The sequence below is a fragment of the Pongo abelii genome, chromosome 2 (genome assembly GCF_028885655.2).
Source record: "Pongo abelii isolate AG06213 chromosome 2, NHGRI_mPonAbe1-v2.0_pri, whole genome shotgun sequence".
Classification (NCBI taxonomy): Eukaryota; Metazoa; Chordata; class Mammalia; order Primates; family Hominidae; genus Pongo; species Pongo abelii.
Window position 1 is genome coordinate 17,397,423 of NC_085928.1, and position 17,780 is coordinate 17,415,202.

General features: G+C 35.6%; 1 protein-coding gene across 1 annotated transcript in view; it reads left to right on the forward strand.

Moving 5' to 3' along the window:
- Window positions 1-17,780, forward strand: part of RABL3 (RAB, member of RAS oncogene family like 3) — a 60,833-nt gene that overhangs the window by 39,876 nt on the left and 3,177 nt on the right. Inside the window, exons 4-7 of the mRNA XM_002813241.4 lie at window positions 2,102-2,216; window positions 9,652-9,802; window positions 14,040-14,111; window positions 17,710-17,748. Coding sequence (XP_002813287.1) covers window positions 2,102-2,216; window positions 9,652-9,802; window positions 14,040-14,111; window positions 17,710-17,748 — 377 coding nt within the window. The remainder of the gene's footprint in view (window positions 1-2,101; window positions 2,217-9,651; window positions 9,803-14,039; window positions 14,112-17,709; window positions 17,749-17,780) is intronic.

Genomic DNA, 17,780 nt, shown 5'->3' on the forward strand with positions numbered 1-17,780 from the left:
AATCTGCATTTATTGAGAAACCTATTTCTGTGTTCTTTCACCTTAGCTCTGGGAGAAGCACTCAAAGTTCTTTATTCCATCTACTATCCTTAGTTTCCTAAGAAACTGAACATAAGGATCACTCTATCCAAATGCACAGTCCATATTCTTAGCAATAACTTTCTTCCCTTAATACCCTACATTCTTCCATCTCTGATAGCCTAGGCTAGTAATCCTTCAGAAGGAAATAATGAAGTGTCTTTACTTCTCTCCCTTAAGATTAAGATATATTATCATTTGCTATCACCCTGACCCCTTTCATCTCGGCCCCATCTTGATTCTTCTAGCACATGTTCTACAAAGCAAGAACCCTCAGCCCAAATGAAAGAGAAAGAATAGGAGAAAAGGGTACCCAAATGCCCTTAAAAGCTCAAAAGTCTTACCTAAAGGTCCTCAATAAAGTCTTCCCTGTCCATCTAATGGCCAACTTAGGCCTTTGTAATCCTTTTACTCCCCCATCCAAAATTCTCACCCATAGTTTTGCCATATTTATAACCTGGGGAAAAGGAAAGGGAGAAAATATATGCCAGTTTTTTGCCCTAAAATGCAGATTTTATTCTGCTTACCACCAGTCTTTACTATCAGATCACCTGAGTGCAAATTCTGACTTACCATGTGCCCAAGGACAAGTTACTCTACTTCTCTGAACTTTAGTTTTTTCTTGTGTATAAAGATAATAATAATTCTTACTTCATAGGACTGTTCTGAAAATTAAATTAGATAACACATGTAAAGCACAATATTTAGTACATTAGTACTGAATAAATATTAGCTGTAGTCTTTAATGGTAGTTCTTTATTCCTTTTTTTAAATCTGTGCCACTGATGCTGATTAAAACCCCTCATTGAGGAAGGAAGAGTGGGTACAATTGGATATTAGGGCAAGTGTCAGATCTCTATTAGTTTCAGACACCAGAAGAGATGCAGGTTTATCTAAGCTGGCTGGAACAAGTCAGCTATAGCTTGTACAAGCCCTTTAGTTACATAGATGGCTATAAAAACTGTAGAAGCCAGCTAATTCTACCTCTTCTGCTTTTCCTTTTCAAATTGACACATACCACCTCTTGAAGATGGAGGAATCATTGGTTTCATGTCCTATTCACAATCTGGGTAATATAGAAAAGGGTTGGGAGTTTGAAACCTGTAGTGTTTTGACCATAAGATGATATCCTAAATTCTAGTGGGCATCAAAGTTTTTCCTTTTTTGTCTATATCTTGCTGTAATAATTAATTCCCTGATTTACCTTTCTATCTAGGATTTTAATTGATTCTCTTCAGTTGTATTTTATTGTATTTCTGGGCCTCGTTACATTTTGTTATTTTTCTCAATCTATCAAAATCCGTGCATGTACTTTCTACTATCCATACTTCTTTACTATTTAATGTTTCACCCACTCTCTTGTAGTGGCGTATTTCTTTTGCTCTAATAACTAAATCTCTTACGGGTAGGAAGCTTACATAACTAATCATTATTCAAAGAACTAGAAAATTAGACATTTGAGTAGATTAGTCTCTGATGATCTACAGGACACTATTTTGTCAGCTAAAGAATAGCAATTGTATCAAATCAGTACTATTTTAGTAGATTTTCATTACTTAATATTACTTTTAGTGAGTATAAGTAATATATGTATGTATTGGTATCTATGGCAGTACTATGTACAGTGAAGAAAAAACATAACTTTTTGAATGAATAATTTCATATCTACTTGAAGTAGTTTTGATTCTCTTGATTAATGAAGTGGTTCTACAAGTAGGAACAGGCATGGAGTAGGCACTCAGGAAGTGTTGAATGAAGTAAAGATATGCTAAAAGTTTAATGGGATTTCATCAGCCCTTGTAAAATAAAGAGTTATAAAACTGACAGAGAAAGGTTTATGGCTAACTATTTATAAATATTTGTAGAGGAAATTTTAAAATAATTGTCTCTGAGTTGTTAGTCATACTAAAATGCTAGATTCATTAAGCAACCTAATGCTTCTGTTTACTAAGCTTCATTTGGCCAATTGTGAAATGAAGAGGAATTGTTAAGGGATTAACATTTTTTTCTCTGATTATTTTAGGTATTATTTTCGTACATGACTTAACAAATAAGAAGTCCTCCCAAAACTTGCGTCGTTGGTCATTGGAAGCTCTGAACAGGGATTTGGTGCCAACTGGAGTCTTGGTGACAAATGGGTAAGCCAATTTCACAATTGGTTTGAAAGGTTGTAGCAATCACAGGAATGTACTTCCCTGAATAACACTTTGTAAAATGTTTGATTTGCAAAGATTTTTCTTTCAGTGTATAGATTATCTTTTCCTTTTAACAGTATCTTTCACAAAGCAATAGTTTTCATTTTGATGAAGTCTGATTACTCTTCTTTTCTTCTATGGATTGTGCTTTTGATATCATGTCTCAGAACTCTTTGCCTAATCCTAGATGTTGCAGGTTTTCTCTTATGTTTTCCTCTACAGATTTTACGGTTTTACATTTTTATAGTAAAACATTTATATAAAACATTTTAAGTTTTATAGGTTTGCATTTAGATTTATGATCTAAGTTAGTTTTGTATGAGATGGGAGGTTTTGGTTTAGGTTAACGTTTGCATATGAATGTCTAATTATTCCAGCACCATTTATTGAAAAGATATCCTTTCTCCATTGAATTGCTTTTGCTCCTTTGCCAAAAATCAGTTGACCATATTAGTATGAGTCAATTTCTGGACTCTAGTTCTGTTCCATTGATCTATGTGTCTGTCCCTTCACCAGTACTACGCTGTCTTAATTATAGTCTTAAAATTGAGCAGTATGATCCCTTCTACTTTATTCTTTTTCATAATTGTTTAGCTATTATAGTTTATTTGTTTTTCCACATGAATTTTTAGAATCAGCTTGTCTATATTGACAAAAATTTTGGTTGGATTTTTATTAGAATTGCATTAAACCTATTGATCACATTGGAGAGAATTAACATCTTTATTCTGTTGCATCTTCCAGTTCATGAACACAATATACCTCTAAATTTATTTAGATCTTTTTTTATTTCTCTTAGCAGCATTTTGTAGTTTTCAGCATACAAATCCTGTGCATGTTTTATTAGATTTATACCAAAATATTTAATATTTTTTAAGCTATTGTAAATTGTTTTTTTGTTTTGTTTTGTTTTGAGACTGAGCCTTGCTCTGTTGCCAGGCTGGAGTGCAGTAGCATGATCTCAGTTCACTGCAACCTCTGTCTCCCAGGTTCAAGCAAGTATTGTGCCTCGGCCTCCCAAGTAGCTGAGATACCTGGCTGATTTTTGTATTTTTGGCAGAGACAGGGTTTCACCATCTTGGCCAGGCTGATCTCGAACTCCTGACCTCAGGTGATCCACCTGCCTTGGCCTCCCAAAGTGCTGGGTTACAGGCGTGAGCCGCCATACCTGGCCATAAGTGGTATATTTAAACTTCAGTTTCAAATTTTCCATTGCTAGTATAAAAAAAAATAGAATTGATTCTGAGTGCTGACCTGTATCCTGTGACCAGAGTTTTTTAGTACAATCCTTAGGATGCTCTACATAGACAGGTTTATTTCTTCCTTTTCAATCTGTGTGCTTGTTGTCTTATTTCTTGCCTTTTCACACTGGCAGCAACTTCCAAAAGGGTACTAACTAGGAGTGATAAGAGTGAATATCTATGTCTTACTCCCAATCTTAGGGGGAAAGCATTCATTTCACTATTAAGTATGATGTCAGCTTTAGGGTTTTTTTGTTGACATCATTTATCAGGTTGAGAACATTTCTTTCTATCCCTAATTTGCTGATAGTTTTATTAATATCATGAACAGATACTGAATTCTGTCAAAAGCCTTTTCTGCATCAATTGATATGGACATGTGACTGCTTCTTTAGGCTGTCAGTATGGTGGATTACATTCACTGATTTTCAATATTGGTGGATTACATTCACTGATTTTCAAATATTGAACCAGCCTTCCATTCCTTGGTCATGGTGTATTATTCATTTTATGTGTTGCTGGATTTGATTTGCTAATATTTTCTTGAGGATTTTTATCCATGTTCATGACAGGCATTGGTGTGTAGTTTTCTGTTCTCATAATATCTTTGACTGGTTTTGGTATGAGGATAATGTTGGCCTCATAGAATTAATTGGAAGTATTCCTTCCTCTTCTATTTTTTGGAAGAAATTGAGTATATTTGGTGTTATTTCTTCTTTGAAGGTTTGGTAGAATTTACCAAGAGACCATCTGGGCCTGGAGGTTTCTTATTTGAAAGGTTTTTAACCACAAAGTCAACTTCTTTAGTAATTAGGATTGTTCAAGTTATTTATTTCATCTTGGATGAGTTTTTGTAGTTTGTGATTTTCAAGGAATTCATCTATTTCATTAAATTTTTGAATTTATATCAATAGAGTTGTTTATAGTATTTGTTTATTGTCCTTTTGATAGTTGCACAGTTTGTAGTGATATGACATTTTTCATTCTGATTTTGGCATTTTATGTCTTCTCTTTTTCTTGTCAGACTTGTAGAGGTTTATCAGTTGTATTGATTTTTTTCCAAAGAAGCAACTTTTGGTTTCATTGATTTTTCTCTATTGTTTTTCCATATACAGTTTAATTGATTTCTGCTCTTATTTCTTTCCTTCTGCTTGCTTTTGGTTTATTTTGTTCTCTATAGCTTCTTAGATTACCGACTGGATACCTTGCATTTTTGCCAATACAAGCATTTTAATGCTATAAATTTCCCTCTAAACACTGCTTTAGCTGCATCCTGCAAATGTTTAAATGTATTACTTTTATTTTTACTTAGTTCAAAATATTTTCTAATACTCCTTGAGATTTTCCCATAGGCTGTTTAGAAATGTGTTGTTTAGTTTCCATGTATTTAGAGGCTTTCCAGTTATTCTTTGCTATTGACTTCTAGCTTAATTTTATTATGTTCTAAGAACATACTTTATATGATTTCACTTATTTTATATTTGTGCAACACCTGGTATGTGACCTGGGTGTTGTTGTCTCTGTTGTTTCAGTTTTCAGTGTCTTTGGTACACTAAGTAGGATCAAATCCATGCATGCACAGCTTTGACAATGAGCTCAAGCATTCATGAACTACTTCATGGGGTTGCTTTCTCACACTTCACCCTGTCTGCAGTTTCTGCCATACTTTGTGATTTGCTGGGGCTCCCTTTTTCAGTCCCCAGGCCAAATTTTCTTATGCACTTGCACAACTGCACCTATGCCCAGGGCCAAGTGGTAGAAGGACAAAGAATAAAAGCAATGGGAGTTTGCCCCACTGTCTTGAGATACAGTTCTATCAGTCGAAAAATTTCCCTTCTGGGCCCGGCGTGGTGGCTCACGCCTGTAATCTCAGCACTTTGGGAGGCCAAGGCGGGCAGATCATGAGGTCAGGAGATCGAGACCATCCTGGCTAACATGGTGAAACCCTGTCTTTACTAAAAATACAAAAAATTAGCTGGGCGTGGTGGCAGGCGCCTGTAGTCCCAGCTACTTGGGAGGCTGAGGCAGGAGAATGGCATGAACCGGGGAGACGGAGCTTGCAGTGAACCGAGATCACGCCACTGCACCCCGGCTTGGGTGACAGAGTGAGACTCCGTCTCAAAAAAAAAAAAAAAGAAAGAAAAATTTCCCTTCCTCTGTATTTGTAAGCAGGGGTTCCCAACCCCTGGTCCACAGCCTGTTAGGAACCAGGCCACACAGTGGGAGGTGAGTGGCAGGTGAGTGAGCATTACCATCTGAGCTCCACCTCCTGTCAGATCAGCAGAGGCATTAGATTCTCATAGGAGCGTGAATCCTATTATGAACTGTGCATGTGAGGAATCTAGGTTGCAGGCTTCTTATGATAATCTAACTAATGCCTGATGATCTGAGGTGGAACAGCTTCATCCTGAAACCATCCCCCAAACACCTGTCCATGGAAAAATTGTCTGCCATGAAACCAGTCTCTGGTACCAAAAAGGTTGGGGACCATTGTTTGTGAGCATTCTGCTTGTGTTACAGCCTTTGCCACAACCATCATGAAATTGCTCAGAGGCTGGCTTACAACAGAAGGAAAAATATGGTATTTCTACACTATCTCCAAGTATTCGGGTGTCCCCTTTCTTGTTTCATGAGCCAGAACTATAGGCCTTCTTCTGGAGTATTCTGTTCACACTTTTGGGTTTTAAGCTGAGTTGCATTCAGACAAGGGGATATGGAAGGAAACTGCTAATTCAATGGTTCTTCACATTGCAGTCTTCCTTAATATGCTCACTATTAATTTTTCAGAGTCCTCAAATAGCCACTTCATGCATCCTGTCCAGGTTTTATAGTTGCATTCACTGGGAAAGACAGGATAGAGTTTGCTTATTCTGTCTTACCTAGAACAGAACCCCATTTTCTATCTTTTGATTGAAGCAAGTCTTTCAAAGACTTTGTTTTCTGTGTGGAAGTCTAATTGTTATGTGAAACCTAAATATAGTATAAGTTTGAGTATATATATGTAGATTCCAGCAAGACCTAATAAAGAATAAGCACAACTAATTTAAAACCTATATTTCAAAGCCTCGTTGATATTTGTTTCCTATCTCAATTCCTTTCATCACTGATGTCTTCATTAACCTAGCTTGTTCTCTGTTTTCTACTAAAATTTCTACTTAAGAAACTTATCCTTAAATTTAGGATTAGGAGACAGCATATTCATATCAGAAAGAAATCTGCATTTTTGTCAGGGAATTCAGTAAAAATTCTATATCCATTTGCATTTTGACACTACAGTTTCATTTTGATCCCATAGATAAACCTGCAAATGTATAAAACAACCTTAATACATTGGTGTGCTTTGTTGGTGCATTATTGTATAGCATCAAAAAATTTGGAAACAACCCTAGTGTCCGAGCAACGAAAGATTCATTGAATAAATAATAGCATATCCACATACTGGAGTAGTATTCAGTGTTTAAAAAAGAATCAGGAAGATCTCTACGAACTAAAATTGAAAGATCTACAGAGGGTACATTATTAGGTTTAACAAATCAAAATGCAGAGAATATGTATCGTATACCTCCTATTGTATAAGAAAGGAAAGAAATAAGAATGTGTATTTATATTTGGATAAAGAATCAGTGAAAAGATAAATAAGAAACTAATAAAAATGGTAACCTATAGGGGGCCAGGGGAAATGGGTGGATGGGTACAGTGGTAGGAGCAAGACTGGTTAGCATATATCTTTTATATCAGTTTGAGTTTTTAGCCATATTTAAACAATTTAGGTAAATTTTATATTATGTGGTTTTTACCACAATAACATTTTTTTAACTTTTTATTATAGAAAATTTTAATCATATGTAAATACAAAGAATGGAAAATGAACTCCTATATACCTGTTGCCTAGTTTCAACAATTATCAACATATAGCCCGTCTTGTTTCATCCATATCTCTACCCACTTTCTATCTTCTCCCACTCTCAACTGGATTATTTTGAACCAAATGTTAAAACATCATATCATTTCATCCATATATACTTTAAAACATAAGGGCTTTTTTTTAACATGACACCATATAATTATCACAGCTAAAACCTTAATAATAATTCTTTAATAACCAAATATTATTTTAATTTCCCCAATTGTCTCATAAATGTTATAGTTGATTTTTTCAAAACAGTATCTAAATAAGGTCCACTGGTTGTATTTGGTTTCTTAAGTATCTTTTAATCTTAGGTTCTCCCTTTTTGGTTGTTTTTTTTCCAACCTCCTAGCAGTTTATTTGTAGAAGAAGATGGCTGTTTGTCTTGTACAGTTTCCTATATTCTGGATTTGCTGATTGTCTCCCTGTATTGTCTTTTAAACTTGTTTCTCTGAATTCTAAATCTTCTCTAAAGTGATAATTAAATATAGTGGTCTGAAAGATGCAAGTTTTTTTGTCTTTATTTTTCCACCCAGTATTATGCATATAATATGATACCTGGCTGTGTGTCTCTTTGTGATGTTAAGGAGGTATCAGCCTTATCTATCCATGATAAAGTTCTTCAGAAGTTTACCAAAGAAGATTTCAAGATTAAATTTTAAATTGGTTGCTGCAAGATTTTATGAAAAAGTTAAAAGGAAAGCTAAAAAGAGAAATAAGAGAGCAAACTATATATGTATGCTTTATATGTGTCAATGTGCAAGGAATTGTGCAAGACTATAGGAGAGATGTATGTACATCAAAGATGATATTTGATAGAAGATATACAAAAATTTATATGTGAGACAGAAGGAAACAGTCCTAAAGGAAAGACACTCTCAAAACTTTATTCCCTAACAAAGCGAATTGCAGCTTTGAACCATGTCTCTTTAATTAGGGTTGCTGTTGGTATGAATAATCAAAGGTCTTGATCATGCTATTATTGGCTTTGATGCAACAAATAGAATGGTAATATTTTTGTGAGATGGGAGGTTGTATAGTAAAGCACTTGTGTTCCGAGGCTGAACAGTTTGCTGAGGGTCTGTAAGATTATTGTGAAGGGCATAAATATTTAGTAACTTTGCCCCCTACCCCAATTTAGAATTTCTGTAAGAGAAGGAAAAATAGTGTTAAAGGAAGAAAAAAAGCTATGCTCAACTGGGTTGTAGTGATTGGATTATGCAATATTGATTTACTGTCATAAATTGTGCACAACCAGATTTTGCTGACTGTTGTAAATTGAGCTTATAACGTGTCAGAAATCCAAATCTGTTTTATTTCTAATATGTGAGTAGAATTTAAATTAATTCAACAGCAATGGCCTCTGTGTTCTTTTCAGTAGTGAGAAGTATCATTTACATCACCACTCTGTTCTTTGGATAAATTAATTTTTTAAAAAATAAGGATTGCAATAGCCAGTGATCCAAGGCCACTAACCCTAAGTGGTTCTTATTGCCCGTCCTCTATCTCCCATGGCTCTCATTTCAGGAAACAACTACTTGGTACTAAGTTCTTCCTTTTACTATTCATTTTGCATTTCAGCTGTTTCCTTCCGTTTCCATGTGTTTAACCCACCTTTCCCAGGCTATAGTATCACCTATATTTGATTTATTCTAGGCTTCAACTTCCCTATTTCTATTTTCTTATTCTTCTTATTTCTTTACTATTCAGACAGAAATGTGTATTGTAGATATAGAATTAATGCATACCCCAAAAAGTACCCAAGAAGCTTGCCATTTTCTCTTCTAGCACAAGGCTTGAGTGCCATGCTAGGCTTTTGGGTTTTTGCTACGATGAGGCTTAAATCCACTCTCTGCTTCTACTCTGAAACATTCCTGAGCTGTTATGTTAGCCTTAGAAGACACAGCTATATTGGAAGTCAAGTCCACTGACTGTAATATACTTTATGGGCACTTAGTTGTTCAATTATTCAGTATTATTCAATATTCAATAAAAACATGGGACCAAATTTTGCGAAGTTAGATGAATAGCTGGAATCTGATGATGATGAGGCTGGATTGATAAAAGAACAAGTAGATGGAAGAAGTTGGAAGGAAAGTAGGTTTACAGGTGAAGGCAGCAAAAATCAGTTAATTTTCAGTAAAATAGTTTAAGTTAGTTGCATTTAAATATTACACATCTACATCAGAAAGGTACATTCTATTCACCTCTTCATTATTATTTATCACAGGGATTATGATCGAGAACAGTTTGCTGATAACCAAATACCGCTGTTGGTAATAGGGACTAAACTGGACCAGATTCATGAAACAAAGCGCCATGAAGTTTTAACTAGGACTGCTTTCCTGGCTGAGGATTTCAATCCAGAAGAAATTAATTTGGTGTGTATTTTCACTAATGCATGCTTGTATTATTGTCAGGTAAAGACAAAACTAAAGACATTCAAATAATATATTCTAGTGAAAGAAGCTTTATACTTGAAATCAGGCTATTTAGATTCTAGTCTAAATGTAGTCAAGATTGGAATCAACATATCTAGACTGAGAAATGTGCACAGTCACTTCAGCCTTTTATGTTGATCTGTTGGAATGTTCCAACTTTATTCTATGAATAATTTAAACCATAGGCTTCTTTTTTTGAAACAGAGTCTCGCTCTGTCACCCAGACTGGAGTGCAGTGGTGCGATCTCAGCTCACTGCAGCCTCTACCTCCTGGGTTCAAGCAATTCTCATGCCTAGGCCACCCGAGTAGCTGGGATTACAGGCACGTACCACCATGTCCAGCTAATTTTTTAAATATTTTTAGTAGAGATGGGGTTTTGCCATGTTGCCCAGGCTAGTCTTGAACTCCTGACTGGATTTGCCCACCTTGGCCTCCCAAAGTGCTGGGATTACAGGCGTGAGCCACTGCACCTGGCCCGTGGGCTTTTTCTTGAGAAAGTTTTTTAAAATCACACCAAAATTAAAATAAATTGATTAAAGTGGCACTATAAGCGTATTATTCTTGCTTTTAAAAAGCCTCTTAGCTTCTTAAACTACAAATTTTACCTTAAAGGGCAACCTAACAAATACATGAAAAAATTACAAACCTTAAACTAGGAGTGCTTCATAAGCACTAATTTATGTACACTTACGCATATATAGAGGATTGAGTCCCTTGATGAGATAACTAGCTCAATGAGAACTGAGCGCTTAAAAAAGCTGAGAAATGGTTGTCATGTAAGTCTGTTAGGATCCCAGAAAAAGATCCTGGCCAGCAACTTCAGTCATGGTCATGTTGTTGTTCACAAATAGGATTTCTGCAACTGTGCACTGGCATTCCAGAAATGCAGTGGTGGCGGTGTAATAGTACTAGTGACCAACATTTATTGAGCACTTACGGGTTGAAAACTGTTCTAGTTATATACATACGTTATCTCACGTGCATCATCTTCACAATCAACTCTATAAGACAGGTATTATTACTATCCTCTTTTTAAAGATAAGAAGGAGAGAGGTAACAAGACCAAGGAAGGTTACCCAGGTCAATTAGGGTATTCAGATTCAGAGCCTGTGCTCTACAGTTAAGCCTCTTTTCCACTTAATTAATCCTTCAACTCACCTTGAGAATTTGGCAGCTGAAAAAACTCTTAGAAATCATCTAGACCAACAGTTACCCAAATCTGATTGTGTATTTATATTACCAATAGTACCTATGGAAAATTTTGAATAACTGTCCCACAGCTGGAGCTTTTTATTCATCAAGCCTGGCAGGAGGACCAGGAATCTGTAGTTTTAACAAATAACTCAGGTGATTCTGATGCCTTTATTCTATGAATCAACGTTTGTGAACACTGCTTGGTTCAGCCCCACCTCTACCCCCAGCTTCTGCCTGCCATTCCGTTGTTTTTTACATTCTGCTTTGCAGTGGAGAGCCCCTCATTTTTCTCAGCTACCACAATGGAATATTTGATATGCATACCCCAGGTAGTCAGCACTGAACCATGATATTCCAAAGGATTCTTGCTACATAGATATATAATATTCTTGTTGAAGAAGTGCTGAGATTACTTTGAACATTATTTCCAAAGAGAAATTTACCATTGAAAACACTTAATTTGTTTCAGCGCTTACTTTTAATATATTTTAGAGTGTATCTGTTTCTAGTGCCTGTGGGTTTCTATGATAATCGCATGTGTGTGTGTGTGTGTATGTGTGTGTGTGTGTGTGTTATTCCTACTTGCCTTACAAAGCCAAGGCCATCTTTTAACTGTGAGTCAGATGTAAAGGTACTCAGGTAGTGAGACTTTAGCACATAGAGTCTCCAAATAGTTCAAATATAACATGTTTTTGGCCTTTATCAGTGTACAGCTTCAAGAACACAGCACAAATAACAATAGGAGAGGGTCAGAGAATGCAGGGAAGAAAAAATGAGGAGGAAAATTGAATACGAGAGTTTCAAAAAGAAATACCAATCAAAAATTCAGCAATTAAATATAAAGCCTCAAATAAAAACTAATGTAACATTATTAGTGCTAACATCAGTTACTGTATAAATTTCCTTAAAACTATAGAAAAGTAAGAATTAACAAATATATACATCAAAGGTGGAATCAAAGTTAATAAATAACTGCCTGAATAAATGCAAATTGTTTAAATTATAAATAGGTGAACCATTACTTATTTTCTAAAATCCTGTTAGGCTTATTGTACCCCGTAAAAACTTTTCTCTGTTATGTATTTACTTTGAAGTGATCATATTGAAGTATCTTCCCTAGTTAATAGTCCTTTCTCAAGCTCAGACAAGCTATTTGGAGCTATTAATTTTCAGGCTTTTCCCTCAGCCATGATAAATGGCAGATGGCTCTTTCAGCTCTAAATTTCTCATCCCAAAAATCATAGTGTTTCTCTAGGCTGGTCAACCTGAAATTATGGAACCATAGAATTAAGGTTTTGGGGGTGTTTTTTGTTTGCTTGTTGTTTGCTTTAGTTTTTGTATTTAGTACTTCAGCTCTATTTAGAATTGTCTCAAACTTTTGACATTCTGATGACTAGCTAATCAATATCTATTTTATAAAACATTTCTACCACAGGTCTAAGGTTTGTCTCTTATATGCCCCAGTTGCTGTAGAAATGTGTTCAAACACTATTTCAAATACCATAGTTTGTGCAATGATGTTTCAGTCTATATAATCCATATATGGAATTATCTTTATTATGGTAAGTGCTTGTTGTGCCTGAAAATTCAATCTGCTAGCATTTTCTTAGATTGAAGAGAGGAGGACTAATATTTTACTACCCACTATGTCAAGGTATGGATTATTTAATTTTTCACAAAAATCCCATGAAATAAAATATTGTTATCCCCATTCCACAAATCAGTAAGCCCAAATTTAAAGGTTTAGTAACCTAACCAGTGTTACATAGAGTAGAAATATTGGGATGGATATTCTGATTTAGAGCTTGCTGGCTTTGAAGACCCCTGATTTCTAGTACTCTGTGATCTTTGACAACTTTGTTGTAGCCTCTCTTTTTTGTGGTTTTAGAGAATGTATTATCATTTCTGGCCAAAATTTAAAATGTGAGCCTTGAAATGTTGCATATGAATAAAATAGGAGGTTTCATTAGAAGAGAATCATGTGGGCCTGGAGATTGCAAAAACAGAATAAATAATAATAGTAATAATAAGTAATAATAGTAATAATAAGTAATAATAGTAATTTCAGTAATTTCTAGGGGCACAGAGGGTCTATAGCTAAAAGACAAAATTTCATACTTGCAAAGGAGCTTACATGATAGCCCTTATAGTTTGGTCTTAGGTACATTTCAGGTAAAAATCAAAGTATCTCTCAAGGTCACAAGTCAATGGTGACAAGCAAAAAAAAAAAAGAAAAAAAGAAAAACAGCTAGACTGGAATTCCAGCGGATAGTAGGCCTTTAAAGGTTTTAAAGTTATTGTAATGATTAATGTTCCAGATCGTTTTGCCCCTTCTGGGCCCATTTTTTTTTCCTGTAATAAAATTCCATCAAAGAGTAGTAATATATCTTTATTATCAAACAATAGTAGTAGATGTTTATTACCAAAAATAATATATCTTTGTGGCCTACCAAAAGATGTAGTACCTTGCATCTAAAGAGAAATCCTTGGCAATTGTTCTGTTTGTTCTTTGCACCTCTAAATCCTTATTTTCATGCTTTCTCCAATTCATATGAACTGCATAGTACTAAATTAGTTGAGCACCGGTGATTAACTAGTACTAAAAGTGAAATGCTTACTGTTTTTCATGGCTCTCTCTCTCTGGTTTTCGGGGTAAATGTAGATAGGTCACTCCATTAGTACCTTGGTTTTGTTATTAGTAAAATATTAGTAATCTTGTCTTCCTCTATGAATTATTTGATGATGAATACATTGATTTGGTATACTCTAAAATTGTTTAAATGACAAAGATTAAGTGACCTTATTTTCCTTTAATACTTTCCTCCTTTGTGCACCATAATTTGAAAATTATTTGAATATTTTATGAGAGTATTATGCCTAATAGTATTATGCCTATAGAAATGTGCAACAGGATAAGTTATGAATAGCAACGAGCTTGGGTTTCCTAACTTTCAATTGTGGATCTTATGTTTTATCTTCTAGGACTGCACAAATCCACGGTACTTAGCTGCAGGTTCTTCCAATGCTGTCAAGCTCAGTAGGTTTTTTGATAAGGTAATGGTTTCAATTAAGTTATTTTTAAACTTAATTTATGTATTATGAGAGTTTAAAATTTTTTTGTAGAATCCTATGACCTTTATTTTTTTGTCCAAAACTTCACAGCCTGAATAATCCTTGTTTTGATCTCTCTTATCTGTTGGTATAATTGCCCAAGGCCTGCTGACGTATTTATTCCATCACCGGTGTTCTCTAAGTAAAGGGCAAAAGCTACTGGATTTAAATGGGGGTTTTAAAAAGATATCTAATTCCTCTCCTTAAAAGAATTTCTATTTACCCATTTTCTAGCTCTTTTTTTCACTTATTCACCCTCCCACCCTCATAAAGGCACTGAACTGAGGAGATTCTGCTTAAAGCCCTGAGTTCTTTTTGCTCTCCTAGCTGTTAATATTCTCTACATAAATGTTACTGTTACCTTTTAAGGTAATATCTTCTTGATTTCCTAGTGTTTCCCTCTCAGAAATATTTGCATTCCGATTATTGACTCTCTGCTAACATCGTTTTATTGTCCTCAACTGGAAGGAAAATGTGGAATGACTCAGCATACTGGTAAATTAGAGCACTGTTTGTCTTTCCTTCACAAGGCCATACAACTTTATTGCGCATAGTATTGACCAAGTTTAAATTGTTTGTCCAATGCTGGCATTGCATAGTAAGGTAAAATAGGTTGTCTTTCTGCATGTATTATTGAAAAAGGTTAATTCCTGTTATATTTCTTTTTAAGTGACATCTCCTAAGAAAATCATCTTCCCCATAGCTCCTCCTCATCAATCATTTTTTTCTTTTAACTATTTAGGGATTTAATATTTGGCCCTTTTGTTCAGCATTGGATAAGCCCCACCTTTAGATAATTTGGGATTTAATATTTGGCCTTTTTATCAGCACTAGATAAGCTCCAGCACCCTCCTCGATTAATATTAGGCCACTAGGAAAATTTTGCTTCACTGCAAAACTTCTTAACTGATATGTGGGAAATAGGGTACAGATGTGCCTAGATGCTGATTTCCCTCAGTTCTCAGAGCAGCCAGGGTCCTCAGGGTGGGGGGGTTGGGTGATTGCCATCCTCTTCCATTTTCTCCAGTGTGCTATACAAATATTAGCATTTTCTACGTGTGCCATGACATGAAAAATGTTATGCAGCACTGCAAGGAGCCAGATTTTCTCTCCACATTGTTTTCAAACTTAAAATGTAACAATTTCCATTTGGTTTAGATCCATGGCCCCATCAATACAAAATTCTGTCCCCTATGAGCAACATCTTGTAGATCTGCCCTGACCTGGAAAGATCCCACAGTATGTTGTTTAAATTTAAAATTTTATTAGTTTTAAAATTAAAAAATAAGATATACTAAATTACATCCTAGAGAAACTGGGTTATTGATTGGTATAATCCGAGTTGTCAGGCAAGGCTTTGTTTTTTAAAAAATCAGGAGTACACATTGCAAGTCAGGGGTAAAGAATTATGACCAAAACCAAAAAGGTAAATTTTTATTGCCTGAATCACAACAAAATGTATGTGGGTTAGGAGGTTGGCCAGACCTCCAGACTGAGGTGGTTGCCTGAAACCAAAGGAGCTGACAACCAAATTTCACCCAGTTTTCTATACATCAGTTCTTCCAGAATTTAGCATAAAGATTTCTTCTCCAGCCGGGCACGGTGCCTCACGCCTGTAATCCCAATACTTTGGGAGGCCGAGGCGGGCAGATCACAAGGTCAGGAGATCAAGACCATCATGGCTAGCATGGTGAAACCCCATCTCTAGTAAAAATACAAAAAATTAGCCGGGTATGGTGGCGGGCACCTGTAGTCCCAGCTACTCGGGAGGCTGAGGCAGGAGAATGGCATGAACCCAGGAGGTGGAGCTTGCAGTGAGCCGAGATCGCACCACTGCACTCCAGCCTGGGTGACAAAGCAAGACTCCATCTAAAACAAACAACAAAAAAAGATTTCTTCTCCAAAAGGAAGTCTAACTCCTTCTCCAGCCTCTTTCAACTAGTAGTAATTCCTCACACACCAGAATAATCAGATTTTCCTGTCCTGCCATAGAGAGGAAAGGGAATCAGTCTCCTTCTTGGTTTTTGTGGGATTGTTTTAAGATGTACACTAATGATAAACCAACTTTTCTACCTCTGGGGTAAGTGAATGCAACTTTGCCCTGGTGTCTTGTGGCTAAAAATAATCCAGCTGTAGTCTCCAAGACGGCAAGAATCTGGATGAATGGCTGTCGCACCAGAGAGAGCAAGCTGGTCTTGGTCTTGGAAGAACATGCTCTGTTCTCATTCAGAGGAACTCTTAGCTGCATAATTTCAGATTTGAATGTCTTAGAGTTCATCTCCAGCTGATCTGTATTATTATCCGATTAACTTTTCTTATCACGGCAGGTCTATGTAAAGAAAATACAGATACTCCTCAACTTGCGATAGGGTTATATCTCAGTAAACCCCTTGTAAATTGGAAACATTGTTAGTCAAAAATACATTTATTACACCTAACTTACCAAGCATCGCAGCTTAGCCTAGCCTTCCTTAAACATGCTCAGAACACTTATGTTAGCCTACAGTTGGGCAGAATCATCTAACACAAGCCTATTGTATTAAAAAGTTGTGAATGGCTCATGTAATTTATTGAATACTATACTGAAAGTGAAAAAAGTGCCCATTGTATGGGCACTGAAAGTACAGTTTCTACTGAATGCATGTTGCTTTCACACCACCATAAAGTCAAAAAATCGTGATCAAGCCATCCTAAATCAGAGACCATTTAATACTTCCTCTGTAACCATTGCAGTTTCTCAAGTGTCAGAACAGAATTTATTATTCTTGAAAATGTTTTTCATCATCTGAAAACATGGTGCTCTTTAGTGTTTACAGCAGTTTTGGGAAAAAAGGAAAACATGGTGCTCTTAAACTTATTACATTTGGACATATATTTTGAGGGTTTGTTTTCAATAATGGTGATGGATTTGTGCAGATACATCTGCTGCTTGAACATGTTTTTTCTACTTACCAAATGCAGATAATTCTGAAACTATTGAAGTAAGGGTGCAGTTAGTTAAGAAAAAGTAGACAATACAACAGTCATTAGACTGCTTTTGATGTTGTGTCATCTGTCTATATTGAGGATGTATAGAATTTTTCACCACTTACTATAGGGATGTGGTGGTTTGCTATGTTAAACAGTCCCCTCTTTAAGAAATAGACAAGACTATTGTAGCAGGCAAGTGCTTTTTTTATTTTATGGATTCTGTTTAGTACCTTTTGGGACTGACTGCTAGGAAACTTAGAGTCAGATTTGCTGTCATACTCTAAGAATTGCATGGGATCTTATATCATTCTATCATTATTTAGTTTTTGTTATTCATTTATTTTTTGATCTATCATTAATGCATTTTGGAATGAGGCAGGCTTTTATGGAAATACTCCCACAATTCTGATCTCATTAACACCAGATTTTTAGCTGACTGTACTACATGTCTACTGCTATGGAAAAGATTCTTAGTTTGGATATATTCCTTTTAGTACCATTAGTGGTCGTTGCAGTTAGCCACTTTTTGCAGGTATGTGTGCTAAGCCTTTAAAATCTTTGTTTTTCACAGGTCATAGAGAAGAGATACTTTTTAAGAGAAGGTAATCAGGTTGGTATCTCTTTTCTTGATAAAATAGATTC